Raw genomic sequence first — 27,781 nt, forward strand, 5'->3', positions numbered from 1 at the left:
GACCTCTTTGGCATTGTGCAACACTTTGTGTGAGCTAAGTATTCTGTTGTGTTCGCTGTAAATTTTTTTGTTCTTGAATGTGTAAATATAGTTATTAGTAAAATGTCCTTTTTTTCTCCTTAATACTTATTCAGCTGTGCAAATTCCAATAATAACTGAATTAAGTTTTTGACGTTTACGGGGAGCTTAGTCGCTTGCCACTGATATTTCTTTTCTACACCGACAGATGGCGGGCGAGTAGTAGATTGGGGTTTGTGTCGTGTGAACACACCACATTTGCAGCGATCTTTTGCATGTACAGACATCTGCGCAGACAGATCGTTGCGTGAGGACCGGGCTTTAAGGCGCACAACCACTAACATCGATATACAGGGATCTGTCGATTATTCGATACTTTATCGACAGTCGATGTGCTATAGTAGTTTTAGTACTATGTAGTATGTAGAATTACCGTGCTGTCTGAAGATGTTATGGTCGGTTGTGCACGTGTGACTCTGCGCAGTGACAAATTTGTTTTGTGGATAGATTAATAAGCTACTACATCCTCTTTACGGACGTAAGTTCTTTAGGTATACAATAAAATCCTGTCAGCATTTTGCAGCTATAATAGAGAAACACTTCTGACTGTTTTAAAATTGATAAAACTGGATTTTTTTTTTCGCCAGGACTCGTTAAGTTCAGAATATAACAAAACACGTCCAGGATTTTGTGGCGAGATTGTTGGAACACAGAACGTTATATTTTGTCCACTAGTTGTAGAGTTTTACCAAATGTTTAGTTATCTAAAAGTATCAGCGTCGCCTGACAGGTTCATATTGTCTTACCGCTTTTATTTCTAAGCTTCTTTTCGTTCATTTGCATAGAACAATTCTTTACACCTCTTTACGGACTGCACTTGCATTTGGAAGATGGGACGTAACGTTTATTTCGGATTATTTCTCCTCTTCTCTTCGTGGTAGGCCTATTGTTAAGATCACTCCCGAAGGAGCCCATAGACTGTTTTCTCCTCTAACCAAGTTGTCATTTTATTATCTTCTAGAATAGTGTTGAGTAGGTGAAACTGTAGCATTCTTTTGCCATCTTTTATATTGTTTTATGTAAACTTCCGTGAAACATTACTGTGTTTCGTCATATTTCTCTTGTGCTTCAAGATGACTCTTTATTTATTCCACGAAATACAGTGCCATTGCTACTTATCAACTTTATGGTCGAAACACTCAAATTGCTCTGAAAACGGAACAGAGTTAATTAAAAGGTTGCTATGGCACAGAATGTGTTAGACTGTGACTATAATAACGCTTGTTAGACTCTTTGAGGACATCATTTCTGGGAGTTTGTATTGTTTTCTCAGCAGAGAAAACTCCTTTAATACTAAATTGGTGATAATTTGTTACGTACTATATGCCCCCCACCCCTTCCTAATGGATAGTAAGGCGTATATATTTTGTGACATCACGTGTTGTAATTAACCTTACAATTTCGATGAGAATTATTTTAATGTTTTCTTGCGCCCCTCCAAAACTCTAAAAACACACTCTGAGAAACAACAGCCCCCCCCCCCCCCCCACACCCATACACCAACAGGAGACTTACCCCTCCCATACTTCCTCTTCCAAAACTGCTACTTGTCAACCTCCATGGCCACCCCAGGCCCACCTAACTTACCCCTGTACTTAATACATTCAGAACAAACTTTCCTACAAAATGAAAACTAGTCATAAACCGTCCTATCACTAACACCAGTCTCATGCGCACAAAAACTATGGGAGGATCTATAGCAAAAATAATACGTCTTCAATACTCTCTCTCATGTGCCCAACCTAGACCTCTCGAACCAGGTACTACGCCTTATGGAGCGCCATAGGTTGTCCCTACGGCACTGCCACATGTCCCTGGTCCGAGGCGCCGGAACTCTGGCTAACCGCATGTTCTGCGGACACATGCTGCACTTCAGCCAACAGCCTGAATAATTGTAAGAATTTTATCAGGGACATTATTTTGTCCCCCATTTCCGCCTGCAAACAGGAAGTGTTATATTTATCCGTCATATCCATACCTAACAAAAGCAGCCACAAATTAAATTAAATGACTCATAACGCAACATACAGCAAACAGCAGTACAATAACGTAGACACAACAAAAACTTAATTCTTAACACTCTGAAACCAATTTCTGTTGAAGACCAGTCGCAAACAACTGAACAGATCAAGCAGCAACACCAAAATGAAGCCAATACACCACATAACACACGGACCATAAAAACACCACCAGAGGACACCACCGACTGCAACAAAACGACATCTACAAACACAACGCACTCATAAACTAAACTCCGCACCTTCGTGACATCACACACCACAACACCGTTACGTCACGGGTCAAAGCTGACGGGTGGGATCGAAAGCCTCCGTTGACCCGAGCAGGCACTACATGTAGTAACGAGAAATTTGGAAAGGGATTTATAATTCAAAGAGAGTAAGCAATAGCTTTGTGTTTTACCAGTGATATTGCAGAGCTATCAGAGATGGCAAATGAGTTACATGAGCAGGTGAAAGGAATGGGCAGTGTCTTGAAATATGGTTATAAGACAAATGTCGACAGAAGTAAAATGAGTATAATGGGACATAGTTGAATTAAGACAGGTGAGGCTGATAAAAAATAATTAGAAAATAAGACTAAAAGTAGTTTTTTTTTTTTTTTTTTAATCAAATTAAGGGTGGTCGAAGCAGGGGTTATAGACTACAGACTGGCTGTAGGCTAACAAGAAAAGCATTTCCGAGAAAGGGGTATTTAATATCTGATATAAATTTAAACGTTAGGATGTCTTTTCTGGAGGTGTTTGAAGTGTAATCATGTGTGGAAACGAAATGTAACAGTATGCAGTTCAGTCAAGACGAGAACAGAAGCTTGTCAATTGACAGAAGAATGCTGATGATTAGTTTGCTAGATCATGTAAGTAAAGAGGATGTTCAGAATAGATCTCAGGAGAAAAGGAATTTGTGGCACAACTTGACTATGTAATAGACGAGATTGTTGGGTCACATTCTGAGGCATTGAGGAATTGTTATTTTGGCTTTGGACGGAGAGAGAAAGGGATGATGAAGATAGTAAACAGGTTCAACAGGAAGTAATTTGCAGTTGTTATTCTGAGGTGAAGTGGCTTGCACAGGATAAGCTCAGGTGGAGAGCTGCAGCAAATATTCTTTGGACTGAAGACCACAACAGCAACAATGAAAAACAATGCATCCTAATTTTTCACAGACAATGAGTGTCTTACATTAAAACTGCAAAGAGAAGAGACATGGATGTTTAGTGACTGCTTTGAAAGAAGTGGGCAACATTATATTTTTCATACTGGTTCATACAGAAGAACTGAACATATAACAGAGATCACCACTTGGGTCGACAGAAGCGTCCGATCCCACGCGTCGGCTTTGACCCGTGACGTAAGGGTGTTGTCGTGTGTGACGTCATGACGGTGCGGAGTTTGGTTTGAGTGTGGCGTGTTTGTAGATGTCGTCGTGTTGTGCTCTCTGGTGGTATGTTCAGGGTTTTCGTTTGTGTGGTGTAATGGGCTCAGTTTGCTTTTGCTCATTATCCAGAATTGTTAGTGTGTCAGCTGTGTTTGTAGTGGAATTCGTTTCAGTGAGTTAACGATTTTGTGTGAAGGTTAATTTAGTGTTTGCTGTACGTCGTGTGGTAATTTTAGTAAAATTAATCGGTTGTTTTTGTTCAGGAATGTATATGACAGATAAAATTAAGTGCGCAGGTCAAAGGAAGTGTTCGATCCCGATGTGTGGCTGTGTATCAGGAGATGTTTTTGAGATATATAGGCCAAGGGACGTGTTTGATCCTAATTTATGGGATCGGGAGCTGCTGTTGAGCTATATAGGTCAAGGTAAGTGTCCGACTCCAGATGATATTGTTTAGTGGTATTTGGGGAGTTTTGTGATGTCGGTTTTTTTCGTCTTTTTGTGTGGTTTTGTATGGGGGTGGGCGTCTAAATTTGTTTGTATTTAGTTTGCCCCCCCCCCCCCCCCCCCACCGAAAACACCCCATTTCCCGCGCTTGTCCCGTTAGTGTCATTAGGCTTCTTGTGGAAAGTGTGTGTGTTTGTTTTTCGATGTACTTTCGTCCTCACAATGTGTACATAACGACTTTATATGCGCCATATTGGAATCGTGGTTTAGGGTCGTTACCGCCATATTTGTGACGTCATGGGTCAAAGCAGACGGGCGGGATCGGATGCTTCCGTATTTCCAAATTCTGGGAAGAAGCGTCTGATGCCACCCATTGGCTTTGACCCGTGACTTAAGTCTGTTGGGGTGTGTGACGTCACGATGACGCAAAGTTCAGTTTGCGAGTGTCACGTGTTTGTAGATGGCTTTTTGTACTGTCAGTGGTGCTCTCTCGTGGCATGTTTGTAGGTTGCGGGTAAGGTTTTGTTGTTGGTTTAGTGTGCGCTTGTAATGTGTTTTTATGAGGGGAGGACCCAAAAGAAACCAGATTGTTGTCATAAGAAATTTATTGATGAACCTTTTTACAAAATTACTTCAGTCACCTTCAAAATACTCTCCATTACATGCGATGCAGTTGTCAACTCTCTTTTCACACTGTTGGAAGCATGTTTCAAACTCTTCAAGTTTGATATTGTCCAGTGCCCTCTGCAAAGTTGTTTTTACCGCCTCCACATTGTAATAACGCTCCCCTTTTAGCGTTTTTTCATTCGTGGAAATAGGAAAAAGTGGCACGGGGCTAGGTCCGGCAAATACGGAGTGTCGGGAACGACACACCACCTCTGAGATGTCAAATAGTGGGTCACTCATAAGGCTGGAGCGTTGTCATGATGCAGAAACCAGTCACCTGATCGCCAAAGTTCCGGGTGTTTCCTCCTCACATCCTCTCGCAGACGCCTTAAAACATCCAAGTAAAAGTGCTGGTTAACAGTCTGGCCAGGGGGTACGAATTCCCCATGCACAATTCCACGAACATCAAAAAAGACAATGAGCATCGTCTTCACATTTGACCTCACTTGCCTTGCTTTTTTTGGTCTGGGAGAATTGGGAGTCCTCCACTGGCTTGACACTTGCTTGGTTTCTGGGTCATACCCATAACACCAACTCTCGTCTCCTGTAATGACTTTGTTCAAGAAGTTTAGATCACATGCAATCTCTGTTTTCATGCGGATTGTTTTTTGCTCCTGTGTGAGAAGGCATGGAACAAATTTAGCAGCAACAAGTATCGTGCAAATCCTCATTCAAAATCAGCTGGCACGAGCTCCAACTGATTCCTGTCTCTGGTGAAATTTGGTCGGTCGTTTGGCGACGATCCTCGTTGATCTTTCGGCGGACCTTTTCAATGTTCTCCTCCTTTCGCGATGTTGAAGGGCGTCCAGAATGAGCTTGGTCTTCAACACACATCTCACCACGTTTAAGGCACCCAAACCACTCGAAAACCTGTGTGTGGCTCATAGCATCCTCCTGGAAAGCTTCCTGAAGTATTTGGTGTGCCTACGTTGCAGTTTTTTAAAGCAGGAAACAAAATTTCACACACACTCTTTGTTCTTTTAAAGTTGCCATAATGACTTCGCAGAGGTAACCCACCAATAGTCAGAGAAACATAATACCACACTTGCACGTTCAGCTCTACACTGATGCCGTCACAGTTTGGTAGGAGGAAGTATGGGAGGGGTAAGCCCTTGGTTGGTTTATGGGTTTGGGGGGCTGTGGTATCGAGGTCTGGTTCTTCTGAGCGTGTGTTATGGTTGTGGAAAATCGTACAAAGAGGGTCTTAGTGGGATTGATTCAAGATTATGTAGAACAGGGTAGTACGGTAGTTGCTGATGGGTTTGCATCTTATAGTGGGTTGTGTCGGGAGGGTTACAGTCATTTAGTTGTTAATCACAATGTAGAGTTCAAGAATTATGAGAGTGGGGCCTGTACAAATACTATAGAGGGGTTTTGGGGGGTTGTTAAATCTGTAATAGGGAGGGGGAAGAGGCGCTCTTCCAACCTTCAGTCTCATTTAGATTGTACTGTTGGCAGAAGAGCGTCCCTGAGGGTCTTCTTAAGGGCTGTTAGTAAGATGTACAGGGCCAGGGTTGTGGGTTAGTTAGGTTTTGGGTGTGGAGGGGGTGGGGGTTGGCTGTGGCTCTGGGGGAGGTGGGGGGTTGGTGAGGTTTGGGGAGGAAGGTGGGTTGGGGGGTCGGTTGTGGATTTTTGTTTTTGTTGTGGAGGATTCATTTTTCTTTTAATTGTAGGCTGTGTATGGTTTTTGTTTTGATTTTAGGGAGGGGGTGGGGAAGTTTGATTGGTTGTCATTTATTCTGTTGGTGTGGTATGTGTGTGTGTCTGTGTGGTGTCCGATCTAGTAGGCAGTGCCGGAGCTTTCATGTGGTGAGTTTTCGTTTTTTTTTTCTTCATGTTTTTATCTGGTTGGATGATTTGTGGATCATGCATTGGAGGAGGGGAGGGGTTGTATTGCTGGTATTGGTGAGTTGGTTTTGTGTGGTGTTGTTGACCCTGTGAGGTCAAGGGAAGTGTTAGATTCCAGAGTTGGTGTTTTCTTGTGGTTTTTGAGGTAGTGATGATTCTGGAAGTGGTTGTAGGTTTTGGGGTTTATGAATTGGTATCGGTACTTTCCGTTGACCTATATAGGTCAAGGGAAGTGTTCGATTACATTGGATATTGTTTCTAGTTGATTTTGCGAATGTTGTGGTTGGTTTATTTTGCCAGTTTTGACGTTTGGTTTTGTGGCATGTATTTATTGTTGGTTTGTCCCCACCCAAAAACCCGCAATTTCCCTCGCCTGTCCCGTTAGTTTCATTATATTATAGGAGGAACATGTGTTTGATTTTTCAATCTATTTTCGTGTTTGTTGTCATGTTTACATAATGATGTCATAGTCGCGATATGGTAGTTGTTGTGAATAGTCGTTTCCGCCATATTGGTGACGTTATTGATCAAAGCAGATGGGTGGAATCGGATGTTTCTATTAACCCAAATAACTTGCACAAAGCCCAAAGAAATTCTGGTCATGTGTAAAGGCTAGGAATGCCACTTAAGTCAGTGTTTGGACACTCATAAGTTCTTGGATGGTTCAGGAACTGAGATTGAGGGTAGCAAAAACAGATGAGAAATGCTAAACTCAATTTCCAAATGTTCTTATGTAAAGGAGAGTCCAAGAGCCCTAGTTTAGTTCTTCCACTGTTGTAAAAATAAGTGGTTTAGGTATTAGTGTCAGTGTTGTTGAGAAACAACTGAGAGCGTTAAAACTGAACAAAGGCCAAGACCTACTGATCTACCCATCAGATTCTATTCAGAATTTGTGCCTAGTTGATTAGTAAGTTTCATATTGCATGGATAAGTTGCATTATAAATCATAATGATGTGGAACAAGTCATTTTACATTAGCATCACAAATTAATTTGTAAATATAGCTACATACTGAACATATGCAAGGTATACCCAATACTATAAGAGAAATTATTATACGGAAGAGTTTTCAGGGGCAAACTTGTTCCTTTTGTTTTCAAATTTTACTTTGTTTTCTGTCAGACTTTTATAGTCAGTGGGGGTACAGTAACCAGCTGGGACACCCAATTGTCATGCTTTGAAATGAGGAATGCCCTGCCTACTAACCTTCCCACATCCTCCACAGTGGTATTCCACCATACATCAAGCCTACACAATATTCTCATCCATCCTTACACAATCCCTTCTCCCAACCCATTGCCTTATAGCTCATATACCCTGTAATAGATCTAAATGCAAGATCTGTCCCATATATCCACCCACCAGCACCTACTCCAGTCTGCTCACAAACACCAGCTATCCCATCAAAGGCAGGGCTGCCTGTGAAACCAGTCATGTGATCTAACATCTAAGTGGCAACCACTGTGCTGCATTTTATGTAGGAATGACAACCAACAAAGCTGTCTGTTCCCATAAATGGCCACCGACAAACTATGGCCAAGAAACAACTGATTGACCCTGTTGCTGAGCACGCCATCCAATGCAACATTCTTCATGTCAGTGACTGCTTCACAGCCTGTATGATATGGATCCTTCCCACCAACACCAGCTTTTCTGAACTGTGCAGATGGGAACTCTTCCTGCCATATATCCTATGTTCCCAAAAGCCTTGTGGCCTCAACCTTTGTTAGTCATTGTCCTCACCCATCTAGCCCCTTCCCTGTTCTCATTCCACCGCTATGCAGTCCTCTGTTCCACCAACGCACTCAGTCTTTCAACTTACGTCCTTTTCCGCTCCCCCTCCCCTCCTCTCCCCCCTACCCTCTGTCTAACCTCCTGACTGCACTTAGCTGCCCTATCCTCTCTCTACATCATCCCTGTATGCTCCCCAGCAGCACTTCACCATCCCCCACCCCTACCCTACTATCCCTCGCCTTCCCGCCCCAGCCTCCTCCCATCATGCGCTGCTCTTGGTCTGACTTCAGCTGCCAGAGACTGTGGTTGGTTTGTGTGTGTGTGTGTGTGTGTGTGTGTGTGTGTGTGTGTGTGTGTGTGTGTGTGTGTGTGTTTGAGTTTGACTAAGGCATTGTTGGCCAAAAGCTTATATTGTGACAGTCTTTATGTTGTGGCTATCTGCCACTCAGCATCTCTGCTATATGGTGAGTAGCAACTAGCCTTTTCATAATATTGTTACATTTCATCCTGAATTTTCCATTGTTTGATATATCTGGAACAGATTGGCATTCCTATGACAGGCAGCACTGATTCCGAAACCACAAGCTTATAGCAAAATCAACCTTTGTTTTATATTATGTGTTAACATTGTAAAACATAGTATTAGTTGCAGTCTACTATATGTCATTACAGATCACATTTCCTCTGTCATCTGGGATATGATGCAGTTGTCCACAAGAAAGTATTGTCCAATAAAACAGGAAAACTGGCATAAAGACTACTTAATAGCTTTTAATGAAGAGATATAGAAAGTTATACACTAGAACTAAAGTGGGCGCACACTGCTGCTGGCTAGCAGGAACCATGTAAAACTCGAGAGATTGCTCTTTCCAGCAGTACGTTGTTCAGGCAGCGACACGTGGTTTGAGGTGCCATGTCACAGATTGTGCAGCCCTCTGTGTGTGTGTGTGTGTGTGTGTGTGTGTGTGTGTGTGTGTGTGTGTGTGTTCTTAGCAAAAGTTAGTTTAAGTAGTGTGTAAGTCTAGGGACCGATGACCTCAGCACTTTGGCCCCTTAGGAATTCACACACATTTGAACATTTTTTTTGTTCATGCACTTACTCAAATATTATAGTCGTGATTTTTTAAAATTGGATGTTTCTCTTTGATACAGCCTGAATGTTGTAAAACAACAACATTCAGTTCCCATTTGATGTAATTACAGGGTGAAAATTATTGAACTGTATGATCAGGGTTTATACGACCTGGGACAACAAGGAGATCTGGGAAAAACTCAAGAATTATTTCATCCAGGAGAAAACAGGAAAAACCTGGGAATTTTTCATTTTTTTAGTTTTCTGTTAAATTTTTGTAGTTTAGACCAGTAAGAACCGATACTCTAACAAAGGATATTACTGTATCCTGCCACTGCAGAATAATACTTCAACAATAAAACATAAACGAGAGAAGAAACGAAAATATCTTAAATTGCAAAGGAAATGCGCTGTATACGACGACACACAGTGCTCATGCAAGCATCTGCCAACAGCAAAATGCGTCAAAGGCTTTAGAAAGACTATCCAATACTTCATAACAACAAATTCCCTCTGAAGAGTGTGAAGTCACAACTGTTTACATTAGATTCATTTTAGCAGTTAAGAGTGAGCTCATGTGCATGCAGTTGAGACGCGTTTGAGTAGTAGATTCTCCCACTTCTGGCTACAGGAATGTGGCTGTTGGCTATGCAAGCAGTCGCAGCTAGGTGCTGCTGGGGAAAGGGGGCGCCAAATTCATATTCTTGAGGGGGGGGGGGGGGGGGACTTGTTTCACAAAGCGCCTAGCATCCTGTGCACATTGGTCTTTCGATTTTTCATATGAGTTTGAAACGCATCCCTGTTGGTTTTTGAACACATTTTTATTTCTGAATGAATCATAAGTTGATTTTTGAATGCGTGCATAGTGTACGTGATGTTTCTGTCAGGAGAATCCACGTCACATCTAGAAATAAACTTTCCGCAGACGAAAGGGGACGGGGCTATACGAGCTGAGTGAAGTAAAGCCGAATGGATGAATGCCAATCGCTGTCTGATTATGTGGTTGATTGGGTTTGCAAATGATTAGCGTAGTTATAATTACTAGCAAAATCCATAGATTCAGACTACCAGAATGGAAATAAATGACTAACAGGAATAACAGGTGAAAAAGATTACATATTATCATCTTGGTGAATCCAAGGAAATGAAATTTTGACAGAAAATTTTAGGCCAGATCACTACATTAGTAAGGACCAGTTGTACAGTCCCTGGCTAGCAGCCACTTAAGTATTGTTCTTGAAGTAATGCAGAAAACTTGTTGTATGAACATGTAACAACTACTAACCGGAGAATAATCGGAGGATAACTAGACCTGTAATTCTGGCAGGGTTAGTGAAATTAATTGGCGAACAAATTTTGACAATGGCAGGAATAGCTACAGAACTGGTGAAGATGAGATTGTTAGAACAATTTCGCATCCCGAAACTACCCTCCCGACCTGGTACAGAAGCAAATAACCAGAGCCACTTCCTCATCCCCTCAAACCCAGAACCTCCCACAGAAGAACCACAAAAGTGCCCCACTTGTGACAGGATACTTTCCGGGACTGGACCAGACTCTGAATGTGGCTCTCCAGCAGGGATACGACTTCCTCAAATCCTGCCCTGAAGTGAGATCCATCCTTCATGAAATCCTCCCCACTCCACCAAGAATGTCTTTCCGCCGTCCACCTAACCTTCGTAACCGGTTAGTTCATCCCTATGAAATCCCCAAACCACCTTCCCTACCCTCTGGCTCCTACCCTTGTAACTGCCCCCGGTGTAAAACCTGTCCCATGCACCCTCCCACCACCACCTACTCCAGTCCCGTAACCCGGAAGGTGTACACGATCAAAGGCAGAGCCAAGTGTGAAAGCACCCACATGATTTACCAACTGACCTGCCTACACTGTGACGCATTCTGTGTGGGAATGACCAGCAACAAACTGTCCATTCGCATGAATGGACACAGGCAGACAGTGTTTGTTGGTAATGAGGATCACCCTGTGGCTAAACATGCCTTGGTGCATGGCCAGCACATCTTGGCACAGTGTTACACCATCCGGGTTATCTGGATACTTCCCACTAACACCAACATATCCGAACTCCGGAGATGGGAACTTGCTCTTCAATATATCCTCTCTTCCCGTTACCCACCAGGCCTCAATCTCTGCTAATTTCAAGTTGCCGCCACTCATACCTCACCTGTCATTCAACAACATCTTTGCCTCTGCACTTCCGCCTCGACTGACATCTCTGCACCAAGGCATGTTTAGCCACAGGGTGATCCTCATTACCAACAAACACTCTCTGCCTGTGTCTATTCATGCGAATGGACAGTTTGTTGCTGGTCATTCTCACATAGAATGCATCACAGTTCAGGCAGGTCCGCATGAATGGACACAGGCAGGCAGTGTTTGTTGGTAATGAGGATCACCCTGTGGCTAAACATGCCTTGGTGCACGGCCAGCACATCTAGGCACAGTGTTACACCGTCCAGGTTATCTGGATACTTCCCACTAACACCAACCTATCCGAACTCCGGAGATGGGAACTTGCTCTTCAATATATCCTCTCTTCCCGTTATCCACCAGGCCTCAATCTCCGCTAATTTCAAGTTGCCGCCACTCATACCTCACCTGTCATTCAACATCTTTGCCTCTGCACTTCTGCCTCGACTGACATCTCTGCCCAAACTCTTTGTCTTTAAATATGTCTGCTTGTGTCTGTATATGTGTGGATGGATATGTGTGTGTGTGTGCGCGAGTGTATACCCGTCCTTTTTTCCCCCTAAGGTAAGTCTTTCCGCTCCCGGGATTGGAATGACTCCTTACCCTCTCCCTTAAAACCCACATCCTTTCATCTTTCCCTCTCCTTCCCTCTTTCCTGATGAGGCAACAGTTTGTTGCGAAAGCTTGAATTCTGTGGGTATGTTTGTGTTTGTTTGTGTGTCTGTCGACCTGCCAGCACTTTCATTTGGTAAGTCACATCATCTTTGTTTTTAGATACATATATATATGGGCAGGCTGTCTGGGAGCAGGAGAGGCACCACAGGACATTTCAGTTTCCACCGTCCTGAATATAGTTTGATGGCATCCATTACAAAATATACATGTTTCAATTCCACAGAGCGAAATACATAAACGTGTGGTAGAAGAATGGGGGGCGGGGGGGGGGGGGGAGACTGAGAATCCACATTTCGCGATCGAGAAGTCTTTTCATCCTCAGCCCGTGCACATGGTATGCAATATCATGTCATGGAATAATTGGTGTGATATTCCTTGATAGCATGGTGACTACCGAATGGTACCTGAAAGTTTTGGAAGATGATTTCATCCCCATTACCCAAAGTGACACTGATTTTGACAAAATGTGGTTCATGGAGGTTGGGTGTTTAGTTGGTTGCTTGTTCCATTGATCAGTCGCACGTTAGGGTAACCATTATGATGTGGAATGTGTCGAGTGCGCGCGCGCGCACACACACACACACACACACACATTAATATTACTATTAGATACCCCATTCCCTTAAATGGCACAAAATGGATATACTATATTTGTAGACTTATTTATTCCTATTCTAGAATTCATCTATGGTATAGAAGGAGTTGTCAAGGAGATATGATTTCAATTTATTTTTGAAGCTGTTACTGCTGTCTGTCAGACTTTTATTTCATCTGGTAATTTGTCAAAAATTTTTATAGCAGCATATTTTATCCCTTTCTGTGCCAAAGATAGGTTGAGTAAAGGATAGTGCCAGTCTTTCTTTTTTCTGGAATTATAATCATGAATGTCACTGTTGTTTTTTAAACTGGTCCATGTTGTTGAGAACAAATTTCATTAGTGAGTAAATATACTGTGAGGCTGTCGTAAGAATTCCCAATCTTTTAAAAAGATACCGACAAGATGTGTGACTATGAACACCACACATTATTCTAACCATTTTCTTTTGAGCAGTGAATACTTTTTGTCCGAATGTTGAATTAACCCCAAAATATTATTCCGTATGACATCAGAGAGTGAAAGTATGTTAGCTTACTGATTTCTGTATCCTCAAAATTAGCAATTATTCTGATTGCAAAAGTTTCTGAACCTAGTTGCTTTAGAAGATCCAAAATATGAATTTTCCAATTAAGATTCTCATCTATATTTACACCCAAAAACTTAATGTGATCAACCCTGTCTACAGACTTCTGTTGATGGGTTATATTTATTGAAGGAACTGTACGTTTTGCAGCAGAAAATTGGATGTACCGTGTTTTTTCGAAGTTTAGAGCAAGCCCATTTGAGAAAACCAATTAATGACTTTTCCAAAGACCTTATTTGTATAATTTTCAATTGGAGTTTCTTTTACTGGATTAATAATGATGCTTGTATCATCAGCAAACAGTGTGCGTTCAGCTCCCTGTTGCAGATAGGAAGGGAGGTCGTTCACATATATCAAGAACAGAAGGGGACCCCTGATTGAACCCTGTGGAACACCTAATATAATTTCACCCCAGTTAGATGAAGTGTGAAACTAAAGTTGCTTGACCAATATAAGGAAACTTTTTGGTTCCTGTTCTGTAGGTGTGACTTAAACCACTCATATACCATTCCATTTATACCATAAAATTGTAATTTCTGTAACATAATGTCATTGTTCACGCAATCAATTGCTTTGGACAAGTCACTGAAAATTCCTATTTGTGACATTTTACTATTCAAAGGCTCTGTTATGTGGATAGTGAAATTGTATGTTGCTGTCTCAGTGGAACTGCATTTTTGAAATCCGAACTGTGATTTTCTAAGTACCCCATTATTGTTGAGATGACTAACCACTCTTGAGTACATTACTTGCTCGAAGATTTTTGAAAATGTTGTAAGCAAAGATCCAGTTTGATAATTATTGACATCTGTGGTGTCCCCCTTTTTGTAGAGATGCCTGACAATGGCATATTTTAACTTGTCTGGGAAAATACCTTGAGTTAGTGATGCATTACATATATGACTCAGAACATCAGCTGTAATTGCTCCACATTGTTGTAATATCTTATTAGAGATGTCTTCTACTTCAACAGAATATTTATTTTCCAAAGATTTAATAATTTTACTTATTTCACGAGAGGTTGTCAGGTGAAACTTAATCTAATTTTTTTTCAAAACAGACTCTTCCATATACTGCCTGGCTTTTTCTTTTGAACTGTTCTCACCATTTTTTTCTCCTACACTTAAGAAATGGTTGTTAAATACATTAACTACTTGTGTACTGTTGGTTAGGATGGTCTCGTTCTCCAGGGGCTATATTAAACACAAAGTGTGCAGCAGTAACCCCAAAACCATTGCTGAGCTGAAAACAGCCATTCAGGAGATGATCGACGCCATTGATGTTCCAACACTTCAGTGGGTCGTGCCACATCACTGCCAAGGCTAGCAGGCATATCGAGCTTGTCGTAACCTAAATCCAAACCTCTTTAGTGATGTTTACATGTTGAATAAAGTGTGTGCACACCATAGTTTGTAACTAATTTACACTTTTTTCATGTAGTTCAGTAGTTGTCACCCTGTAGAAGGGAATCTCAAAGTATGCACACACCTGTACCCGCCTCTCATGGGGAAATTTTGAAAACTCACAACTTCTGGACACTCAAAGGATGCTTCATGTCATGTTAAAACCTAACTAAAAAATTTCAAGAACTACTTTTTCTCCGAGCTGACTCTGTCAGTGTTCGTCACTGTCATAATTCTAACTTCTCTAATGGCTACTAAACTTTGCAAAGTATTAAAAACTTTGCACTGTACTGGGCTTGAACCCAGATGCTTGGCTTTTTCATAACTCCATTTATTTACTGAGGTATTAAGTGGCAGCTCACACACTCCCTCTAAGCTTCCAGGTGCCAGTGTCACTTTCCTACATTTCAAACTGGAGAGAAACTGAGGTGTGTTCACGCAGTTGCTGACACTAAAACAAATGTTTTATTTTTGTAGCGCTCTTCTAAGAAGTTAAATTAATAGTGTACATTCTACTTTTTATGATTTCATAGTTGCGGAAGCTTAATTTAAAAATATTTGCAGCTATAGCAATGTTAGTCTGGCTGAAAATAAGGGATAATCTGGTATTGTGAGGATTTACATTTGTGTTTTTACTGGTTTGTTGCTTCAGTGTCCATGAATGAATGTATTAGTCCTATATGATCTGACAAATTATTACGATTTATGTCACTTAAGTAGTGGCTGTGACCCAAGCTGATCTCCATTCCAGTGACAGTAAACATTTTCGTAAAAATAGTATTCCAACAGCCATTGTTTTTATAGCTTTTTATTAAGGTTGCCAGTTTAGACTCCTCTGTAGAGTCATTTTCAGGTCCTGTGCTATGAATGACAAAAAGTATTCAGTTATACAAGTGTATAGCAGGTAACCAGTATATGCGTCTGGTTTCTGTAGAAAACTTCACAAGCAGGGTGTGATCTTCGTACATGAACAAACTGTTGTTGTGAACAGCGTATGTTGCTCATGGAGTCTTCTACAGCCAGCTACCCCGGTATATAAGTGTAAAACTGGATACTTTTTGTCGTTCATGCTACAGGGCCCAAAGATGAATCTATCAAGAAGTCACAACTGGTAACCTAAATGAAAACCTGTAAAAATAATGGCTCTTGGAATATTATTTTTACAATTCATTGACCAGCCACAGTCCCACACTCCATAATTGCAAGATGGAGTTACATTTAGTAAACATTTTTGTCTCTCAACTAAACTTCCATAATCAACTACTTGATAAGAGTACAGTGCTCCTACAGAGACTTAAATGTTACCTTTTCTAAATAATTTTCATTAACTCTCATAAGCAAGTTTCATTACTCACTCCTTGAAGGCATAGTGCCCCTGGGATGAAGCATTCAGTGGAGTGTGCTAATGCATAGCTTGGAGAATTGCTTAGGAGTGAGGGGCATTCCCTCATAAGTGTAACTGATGCATCACCCCTCCACTCAGTCGAATTGCACATGGCATGACTGCCATTTGATAAGGATAATCAGGAGACTAAACCAGTCAGATTGAAATAGTATTTGTTTTATCCAACTGGTTTCCATTGTGTTCCTTGGTTCTTTTTTGGATAAATTCCTCTAAAAGATGTAGCTGAAGATTAAATATAATGACAGTTGAAACAGTTACTTAGTGAATTCGGTGTTAAGATGATCCCAGATAGCTGGTAGCACTGTTGCCAGTTTTCAGTGCCAAAGTGCAAATGGATGCAGATGATAACAGTAACTGTTTATAGAACTCCAGCTTAATACTGAGGCACTGCCATAAGGGACTTTTACAAAGTCGTATTACACAATTGTTTGAGGCAGATGAGTGAAACAGCTTTGCTGAGCTTGATGCAACTGTTAGGGTTCTTCTTACACAAAATCGACTGTTGCAATAGCCACTGAACTTACTAAAAACTACAGATCTCAAAGAACATTAATATTGTCTAGCAAAACACCAAAGGTCTCATTAATAAAATGAATGCATATACCCATAGATGAGAACGAAATGGCACAAGGGATGTCAGCAGATGTGCCGTGCATATCAGAGCATCACATGGAAATCGCTAAAATTGAACATGCACATCTTGATGGATAAAAACTAATTCCATACTGCTATCAAACCAGCAAGAGGGGAGGGTGATGGCACTAGCTCTCGAGCCCCAGGCTCTTCATGTTAATGACTCTTGTATTGCACAACTCTTGAATACCATGATAGTGGAGTACAGAATACACAAGGCACCATTACTGACAGTTTGCAGGCCAGAAGCAAGAAATATTTTAAGCTTGATAAAACAGCTATAGAAAGTTTTAAAATTATTGCATAAATTTAAGTAGAGAATCGTGATTTGGGGAGACTTAAATTTTGGCTACCTGTTAGATGTTACTGATTGAGGATACATAGTTATTGTTCTGTTTTTATTTGTCACAGCAAAGTTCCAATTAGGACATAATGAAACAGCCATTGACAATTTGTTTTGGTCTCATCTACCTTCAGTAGTTTAGATGTAAAATTGATGGTCAATGGTATCTCTGAATAAGTAGATCAAATGTTGACTGTTAAATGTGCTGACTTTTAGGTTCAGATCGTACATGAAAATAATTTTCATCACAGAATCATTGACAGTGGTGTTCAGGTGTAAATTGTGGGAAGAGATTTAGAAAGTATACAGTGTAGGTGGAAAATTAAATTCTTCCTTGAATATATTCCTACAATAGTTGGAGCCTTGTGAGCCCATGAACAGTGGTAAAATTGAACAGAAGCAAGGATAACACAGATAACTCCTGTGACTAAACTATTTTGCGCCAAGAGGAGAGAATTTTACCTAATTCAAGGAGAAGCTGTAGTCCAGAGTCGAAATTAGAGTTTGACCAGTATTTTAAAGACCTCCCTTCAGTAATTAAGAAAGTGCAACATGCACATACACAAATTTAAAATTAAATCACAGAAAGTAATAGTTCCCAACTCTTCTGGAAATAAACAAACTAAAGACTTCTGAAAGTGGATACCTGGTGGTCAATACAGTACCCTGAATATTTGTTGAGTAACTCTCATGTCACTGCTGAAGAACACTGTTTGTAGGTTAGACTGCGAAACATGTTGATGTGAACCAAACTCTTGGTGCACTCCACATGCTATCAATTTGTTCATTGAAAAAACTGCTTTCACTTGAACAGTTAGCTAGGACAGTCCTGCATTAGGCAGACAAGGTAATCTGTGCTCTACCCAAATGTTGTAGGTAAGTAACAATAAAGTCCAAATCACAATCCAAGTAAAAAAAAAAGTGTCATGTGCAATATACGCACTGGATAGCTTTCTGTGAACAAAGGCTGTTGTGACAAGTATAACTGGCAGTGCACGCGGCAGCCTTTAAATCTGCTGCAAATGTTTTGGTATGTGACCTGTTGCCGGTGGATGTTATATCAACTGACTCAGGATTTCAAGAACATCACCATGCATTAGTTTCAGAAATACAATCCCCAAGAGAATTAAGGAATTCATCGTGTCACTAGAAGGCAGTAGACTAATTGTTCTAGAAGAGAAAAAAATTAGTGTGGTTTGATAAGCCTACTCTTAAGGTATTGCTATCAGTCAGAGCACATTTTCTGAGAGATTAAAATGGAGATAAGCAAATAAAATTTTAATTCCAGACCCATTTACACTTGATCCTTTCAAACATATTTAAGAAAGTTGTTTATGATAGAGTATTGACCCATTTTTCATGGCACAAAGTTTGTCACTAGAATGAAACTAACCTCAGAAAGGGGGGGCCATAAGGAAAGTTACTGGGTGCAGTCTAGTTCTTAACCTACATACATGATCTATCAATGACTTTCAAACTCTGTTAAAATGGCTGTGATATTGTTACACCAGCATAATAATCCTAGATCCAAAAGCATCCTTACTAGACACAGATCACATGGTAGCTGAAAATGCCTACAGTTGTTTCATAGCAAACAGTTTGTCTTACTCTTCTAAAGATACTTGTTATGGAGGTCCAGACATAAATAGCTATATCAGTGCATTAAATGAAACACACTGTGTAAAATTTCTTTCATTCAATTGAATAACAATGGAGCCAATATACAGGTAAACTAATCGTGAATCTCAGTTCAGTATGTTTTACTTTCAGAAATCTCATTGTGTTCACCCTAAAATTAGTACTTACTTATTGTGCATGTTTTCATGTTCTTTTGGTTTATGGCATTGCATCAGAAGTAAATAAAGTGTTTATACAGGGTGATTCGGTGGTGATGATACAAACTGTCAGGGATGACAGAGAAGAGTAATGTATAAATTTGAGGTAAGGGACCGTGGTCTGGAAATAAGAGCTAAAAGTTATAAGCGAAAATCATTGTAATACCTCTGACAATGGAATATGTGTGTCATTAGTGTTGTTAAGATTGTAGTGAAGGTAACTTTGTGAGGAGGTGATAATATGAAAAATGGGCTTTAAAATGCATACCTTAAGAGCTGTGAGCACTTGTTCATCTTTGATACAGTGAAACACATCTCTTCTGTTGAACAAGTGCTCACAGTTTTTCGGGTACATGTTTTACAGTCTGTATTTATCAGACTTTCTTTTGTTGTTTTGGTCCATACTACCACCTGAAACTTGCCTGCCCTAAAATCGTAGCAACAGCAGTACTGGTACATGTATTCCACTGGCACAGGTATCAGAACAATTTGTAACTTTTGACTTGGATGTTGCCAGACCAGGGTCCCTTACCTCAGTCATACATTTAGCCTTCTCCATCGACACTGAAGTTTGTAATATCATCAAGGAATAACCTTGTATATTTAATACTGTTTCCTGTCAGTAGTTGGCAAGTTAAATCATAAATTGATTTTTACGGGAAGGAATGCAGAAATTTTGGAAGCTTGTGTTCTGAGACAATCATATCACATGCTGCTACAAGAAACGAGTGTGCAGGAAACTGGACTGGTTACTAAATCTCTGTAAAGACTTATGATGGAATGATGAAATATCAAATTGACTCACAGGAGTCAGTGCATCAGAAATTAATTGTGTTGTCAGTCATTTGTGTAGTGTGTCTCCCAGATCCAGTGACTTCCCAGAAAAATTGAAATTCCCCTTAGTAAAACCATTTTATAAAAAATGGCGAATAAGATAATGTACACACAGACCAGTGCCATGCTATCTGTGTTGATTGCTTCTGAGAAGGTATTGTGCAAGATAGTAGTAACACATCTCAGTACATGTAATTTATCAGACTTGCAGGCTCTGATAACCTTGCTTTGAGTGCCTGTACACCCCAAAAACAACAACACACTTATAGTCTGGCTGCTAGAAAAAGGGAGTCTACAGTAAATATTATTTCTTTCCTGTGTGAGGCACAGTAAAGTGAGGAATATCTTCTTTCATTTGACAAGTGTGCAGACTCAAACGGACCATCACATGCAGCTGGCACCAAGACTGGAGAGACTGGTGCACTCAGCAAAGGGAGCTCCATATTGAAGGACTGCAGATGGTCGGAGTTCAGCCACACAGCAATTCCCGATGTAGGCTCCTGTAGGTTGGCAAGCAGTAATCTATGTAGCCAAGTCGTGGATGAATACAAGAACCAGCACTTGGAGTCACGTGACTGGCCACAGTGATGTAGTGCAAGTACTGGCAGTGTGGTGAAGCTCCTGCCACCAGGAACTGTGGTGACAGCTGGAGTCTCGAAGGAAAACAATTATGTATGTTTATGTGTATGGAAGATTGTTGTCCTGTTTTCACCAAAGTTGAAGCTAAAGGGCGAGGAAGGCAACCACCTGTGGTACACAGCTGCATAAGTGGTAGTTGGATCCCAAACACTAGTCATACAATATAATTAGAGCCATAAACACTCCTCCTCTGGATCACGGTGTCCCAGGTTCGATTCCTGGCCGGGTTGGGGTTTTTCTCCACCCAGGGTCTGGGTGTTTGTGTTGTCTACATCATCTCATCATCATTCAGGAAGTGCTGAGACTGTAAACGGAAAGATTTGGAACTTTTTGGTGCTGATGACCACAATGTTAAGTGCCCCACAAATAATAATAATAATAATAATAATAATAATAATAAACACTCAATACACTTACACGAGCACAGTGCCACAAATATAGAATACATTCAGCAACAGAAAGATTCACATTAAGCAGAAAGGAAGGAGAATGGGGATTTATCGACATAAAAAACCTACATTACGGACAGGTAGACAATTTAAGAAAATTCTTTATAGAACGAGCAGAAACTATCAAAATACACAAAGCAATCACTCGTATAAATACATCGGCTACACCATTGCAATTTCATAACCACTTCTACAACCCTTTAGATCACATAACATCAACAGATATGAAGAAAGTAAATTGGAAAAAGAAAAACACTACATGGCAAGCACCCGTATCATCTAACACAGCCACACATCGATCAAGACGCATCCAACACATGGCTAACAAAAGACAATATATACAGTGAGACGGAAGGATTCCTGATTGCAATACAGGATCAAACAATAAACACCAGATATTACAGCAAGTATATTATTAAAGATCCCAATACCACAACAGATAAATGCAGACTTTGCAAACAACAAATAGAAACAGTATATCACATCACAAGCGGATGTACAATACTAGCAAATACAGAATACCCCAGAAGACATGACAATGTAGCAAAAATAATACATCAACAACTTGGCATACAACATAAACTAATATAACAATAAGTTCCCACATACTAGTATGCACCACAAAATGTACTGGAGAATGATGAATACAAATTATACTGGAACAGAACCATTATAACAGATAAAACAATACCACCACATAACAAACCTGACATCATACTCACCAATAAAAAGAAGAAATTAACACAACTAATCGAAATATCCATATCCAATACAACAAATATACAGAAGAAAACGGGAGAAAAAATTGAAAAATACATCCAACTGGCTGAGGAAGTCAAGGACATGTGGCATCAGGGTAAAGTTGACATTATACCAATTATACTATCAACTACAGGAGTCATACCACACAGTATCCACCAGTACATCAATGCAATACAGCTACATCCAAACTTATATATACAACTACAGAAATCCGTAATTATTGATACATGTTCAATTACCCGAAAGTTCCTAAATGCAATATAACATATACCGTACAGTTAAAAGGAAGTCACGCTTGATCAAGGTCCGCGTCACTTTCCGTTTTTGACCAGACATAATGTCTGAGAAAAGAAAGAAATAATAATAATAATAATAATCACCCCTGAAGATGATGTCCTACATAGACAAGGACAAAATGAGCTTATCAAGAAAATACAAATGATCTTAGCCTGCCAAATTCAATTACTTGTAGATGCCTCAGAGCAATAGCATAAATGCAGCGAAAAAGGAACCACATACTTCTCTAAATGTGAAAAACATTTGGTGATAACTTAATTAATGGATTTTATATCTATACCTTTATTTGTCCTCAAGCCCCTGCATTATTTGTGACTGGCATTTCAGTAGAATGCTCTTTACGACAGCACTGGATTGTGGCTGTAGAAACATTTACAAAATCATGTTATGTTATTGGGTGAGGTAGGTTTGTGAAGCTGCTGTGCGCAGCCCACTGCAACTGTCAGGGATCAACTTAAACCGAGGCAGTTGTAATTTGATGAGTTCACACGAAATGTTTTAGAAAATCCAAACAACATGAATTGCTAAAAACTTCAAATATATAATATATATATATATATATATATATATATATATATATATATATATATATATAAACAGAGGGAAACATTCCACGTGGAAAAAATATATCTAAAAAGAAAGATGATGAGACTTACCAAACAAAAGCGCTGGCAGGTCGATAGACACACAAATATACACACAAAATTCAAGCTTTCGCAACAAACTGTTGCCTCATCAGGAAAGAGGGAAGGAGAGGGAAAGACGAAAGGATGTGGGTTTTAAGGGAGAGGGTAAGGAGTCATTCCAATCCCGGGAGCGGGATTGGAATGACTCCTTACCCTCTCCCTTAAAACCCACATCCTTTCGTCTTTCCCTCTCCTTCCCTCTTTCCTGATGAGGCAACAGTTTGTTGCGAAAGCTTGAATTTTGTGTGTATATTTGTGGTTGTTTGTGTGTCTATCGACCTGCCAGCGCTTTTGTTTGGTAAGTCTCATCATCTAATTTCCTCTCTTATCACTTCCTGCAATATTTTGAAAAGTTTTTTATGGTTAGTCTGTGAATGTTGTCCTGACACCCTTGCTTACTGAAGAAATAAGAAATGGAGAAATAAGATAGCCAACAAAGCAGACAAAGAAGCATGTGAGCATGTGGAGGAGGCATTTGTAATTCATGTGCTATTGCCTAGCACACTATTGTCTCATTTTTGGACAGAAGGATGATACTTCAGTGGAATATGATAACCAAGACACTGCAGTCAATAAAATTGACCAACCAGGTTGGGGAAACTCATGTCAGCCAAAGCAAACAGTGCTATCTCTGATAAGAATAGGACACCATCCATTGACACAGTTCCCTCTTCTGGAAAAATGATACACCAATATGTGAAACTTCTGTAATTTAAATATCACCAACATATTGCTGGTGGAACAGCGACCAACGCAGTACTGAAAAGTATATGTTTGTGTTGACAGTTTTTTTACTACTGTTTACCGGTTTTGGTACACAGTATGATCCTCGGGTCATCCTATGATCAAAAAATACAATTACATAGTTAGAACAGTAATGCAACAGCAATTAACAATAATATTATTCTTTATGACAGCAAACACATGGTACATAGTGAATCTTAAAATGTATAGGTAGACTTACCCCTGGCATCTAGTAGTCACAGTTAGTTCCAAGTCGCTGTGTCAAATACATGAAAAAAAGTTCAGTGTTGAGCTTTAAACAGGTTAAATTGTAGTCAGCAATGATAAGAGTGCTGCAATGTACAGAATTTGTTTTATTTATTGTTCTTATTTTTCATGCCTCTTCAAAAATGTCAGTGTTAAAGATATCAAAAAATGGCATAAAATTTGAAAATAAAAAAATACTTATCAAAATAGTCTCCATTGTAACAAGAGATTAACAGCAAAACCACAGCTGTGTTTAGCCAAGTTTACATTTTACCATTGTATACAGTTTATACTACCGTAGAACATGTATCTGACCATGAATCTTTAAATTAAGCAAGTGTCGATGTAATAAAAGCATTACATAATAAAAATATGAAATTAATTTTTATTGAGAAGAAATCAAAGGTGCAAAAGGAATAAAGATATAGTATGACTACATATTAGTTTGCAACTGTCAGCTGACAATCTTTGGTTGCATCTCCAGATTGTTGGTCCAAGCAATGACAATGTGCACACATGGGCATGGGGAAGGCACACTGCAGCACAGCTTAGAGCCCCTGCACACATTGCTTGGACAAACATGAAACTGGAGATGTCACCAAAGATTGTCAATTGATGGTTGCAAAGTAGTACACAGCCACTCAATGCATATTCCATCTGGATGCCCGATTTATTTTCAATAAAAATTAATTTTGTATTTTTATTGTATAATGATATTATTCTGATGGTGCTCACTTAATTTACAGGTTCACTGCCAGAACAGTGTTTTATAATAGTATAAACTGCATATAATGGTAAAACATAAAGTTGGCAAAATACATTTGCAATTTTGCTTGTGATGTGTTGTTATAGTGGAGACTATGTTGTTATGTGATTTCTTATTTTCAATTTTTATGCTGTTTTTTGATATATTTTACATTGTGACTTTTAAAAGAGGTAAAAAAGAATAATAAATAAAATATATTCTGAAAGCTCAACATTGACCTTAGTATTTGACATGCCTACTTGGGAAGCAAGCACGCTGACTGTGTACACACGGCAAGAGGCTACCTGTACATTTTAAGGTTCCCTATAAACCACATGTTAGCTGTCATAAAGGATAATATTTTTGTAAATTGCTTGCACTATGTAATAATATTTTTTGATCATAGGATGGCCTGAGGATGGTACTGTGTACTGAAACTAATAGGCAGTGGGCAAAACAAATAAATTGTGACTGTAGATGCAAACATATACATTTTAAGTTGCGTAATTTAGTTTGTGGTACTACTTATTTTAACTATATGCTTCATATATTGACACAACAGCAACACTCAGGTTGACAGGAGATCTTACTACCATCCTAGTTGACAAAAGCAACATTGTAACACATATTTCAGAATTTGAAGTGATTGAACCAATGATATCCTCTCTCTGAATTGATGGCCAGCCATCCACATATGACAGGTTGTTCTAGCTGTTTTAGTCAGCTAATTCTTGTTCCATTAAGTAACATCACAAGCCAGGACCAGTACAGTCCCCCCTCCCCCAAATATAAAGTCACCAATGTAAATGGAGACACTAATTGTCTCATGAATTGTTTGTTCTACCTTCAATCATTTATTCAAGGATAAGTAACCTGCTAATCATTCTGCCTCATTTGTTAAGAAAAATTTTATGAACCATAGTAATGAAGCTTTTAGATACACTGAAACTCCAGCACTAATTAACCACTCTCTATGATGTGAACATTTTAAGTGTCGTGGCTCATTGTGCATTAGGAAATATGTTGACGTGTTTGGGAGTTGATTTAATAAATGGCAAGGTAAATGTTTAATTGAATTGTATCAGCTACAAACCACAATCTCTGTCAACATAGGCTGACACTGTGAAAAAAATTGCTGATCTGTGTTACTGAGGAATCTCCAGCTGACTTAGTTCAAACATGAAATTTCTATGTTAATACCCAAGAAGAGTACTGATGACTGTGCTGCGTTAAGAATCTGAAGTCCATCCTCATTGTCATCACCACCATGATCTTTACTATCTGCATTGTTTCAGAGAAATTACTTTTTGTGTACACCTCTCTGTTGATTTCATGTCGCAATATAGCAGTTAACATTAAATTTATCATAATTCTGCAAGTAAACTAACAATAAATTATGCCTTGGTGAATCATGTGTCTGACAGTTCTGTCTCTTATTTCAGGATTTTTCTCTGGAGTATTCAATGTCAGTAGCTTCCACGATTTTGCACAATGAGTTATGGAAAAACATCAGAAGATTTTAACACGTCAGTGGGCGAATTAGCCATCCTGATGAATGATACTTTTACTTGCTGCCTAAGGAACTATGAAGCATTACTGCCTTACCTTGAGAAAAAAGAAACAAAACCTAAAATATATCACAAATTAGTGCACATTAATATACTGTTGAACAAGTTAAATGAAGAGCTTGTAGGACTTAGGGTTGACTACGTAACAGTGGAGTCATATGAACCAAAAAGGGAGACTTTCCTGACTGAACAAGGTAGGAAGAGAGGAATGTTCGATGTGTCCAAGGTAGACAGACATGAGACCAAAAGTATAAAAACAGAAGCACCATTTTCCAGTTGTACCAAACATTCCATTGCATCATCCTCGGAGACTGGAAAAAGCATGCAGTCAGAGAATTTGGTATCAGTGGATACTGAAGAAACTAGTTATACACAGGCACAGAAGTCAGATAATCATGGTACGAAAAACATAAAAACAGAAATACAAAACTCAAATGAAGTTGAAGATTTACTTGTAGTTCCCATTGGTAATGGTGAAATACCTTCAGGTCAAACATTATTTGATGCCACGAGTAATGGAATGACGGTTTATTATGCTGGTGACGAGGAAGGTGAACCTGTAGCAGGTAGACATTGGGGAGGCAATGCTTATGATAAACCTGCTGATATAATTACTCAGAGGGAAAATAATGAATGTGTTTCATTACAAAAGGTAGAGACTGTGTCTAGTGCACAAGAGAAAAATGATATAGGTGACAAAGTAAAGAAAAATACTCCAGATTTTCCTATCATAAGTGAGAAAGATAGTTTACATGGTCATAGTTCAGAGAAACTGTGTAGTTCAGAAGATAAATTGCATGGCGTCATAAGGCACAAGGGTGGAAGATATAAGTGTATATTGTGTGATCGTGAACTTATCAATTACCAGGCAGTACTTGGTCATGTGACAGGAAAGAAGCATAAATTGAAACAAAAAACTGCCATGAACAACAGTTCTGAAGTTTCAAATAATTCAGAATCTGCTTCTGCTTCTTCTGCTGTTTGCTGCTCAATTGCTGATACTTTTGTTATTGTAGAGGACAGACACCAGGTAATATCAATGAAACATGCAGTCAGATTAGATGATATGTGGGAATATTTTGATGCAACATTTCACATTAACAAAAAATTTTTCAGGATTCATTCAGGGCAATTAATATGCTACCTTTGCAATGAACGGATAGGGAAATATGTGCTTCATGTGAAGAAACACATTTCTAGTGTTAGGCATCTTCATAGGATAAAAAATTAAAAAGAAATTGAACTTAAAAATAAATCATCAAATAAACAATTATTGGATATACCAGGCATTCTGAAGAACATTATTCCCACGACTCAGTTTAGTTTGGAAAACAAAGGCTTTTTTTTGTAGTGTGTGCGACTGCTTTTGTGAAAATGAAATAGTATTATGTCATATGACAGGTTTCAGCCATTGGAAGAAAGGTAGACGAAATGGAATGATCAATGGAGCATTAACAACTACAACAATATAAGAATATTGAAACAGAAGTTTTGTGTGTATTTGATTACAATATTACAACTGCAATATACACTTAAGTGGATCACATGTGTGGCCAGCATGAAAGCTATATTACACTAGGAGTAAAAGGACAAAGATGTACAAACATGGCGAGTGAGCTTGAGAGTACGAAGATATTATACACTGAGTTGATGTTGTGGTCAGTAAAATATGTACACACATTGTGTACATGCAACAACTATGCTGGCTATGCAAGTGTATCATAGCAGTGTGTATTGTAGATAGTTTTTATTTTTTTGTGAACTTGTGTGTGTGTGTGTGTGTGTGTGTGTGTGTGTGTGTGTGTGTGTGTGTGAGAGAGAGAGAGAGAGAGAGAGAGAGAGAGAGAGATCATCAGACTTGTAAAAATGGTAGTACGAAAACATTAA

At 39.4% G+C, this 27,781-nt stretch overlaps 2 protein-coding genes across 2 annotated transcripts in view; both read left to right on the forward strand.

Moving 5' to 3' along the window:
* LOC126199866 (uncharacterized) overlaps positions 1-27,781 on the forward strand; it is a 164,497-nt gene that overhangs the window by 18,366 nt on the left and 118,350 nt on the right. The gene's annotated exons all lie outside the window — the stretch shown is intronic.
* LOC126199933 (uncharacterized) lies at positions 423-27,627 on the forward strand. Its single transcript, XM_049936666.1, has 2 exons — positions 423-556; positions 25,769-27,627. The coding sequence occupies exon 2, from the start codon at positions 25,818-25,820 to the stop codon at positions 27,123-27,125; it is 1,308 nt and encodes a 435-aa protein (XP_049792623.1). The 5' UTR covers positions 423-556; positions 25,769-25,817; the 3' UTR covers positions 27,126-27,627.

Source organism: Schistocerca nitens, chromosome 1 (assembly GCF_023898315.1).
Source record: "Schistocerca nitens isolate TAMUIC-IGC-003100 chromosome 1, iqSchNite1.1, whole genome shotgun sequence".
Taxonomy (NCBI): Eukaryota; Metazoa; Arthropoda; class Insecta; order Orthoptera; family Acrididae; genus Schistocerca; species Schistocerca nitens.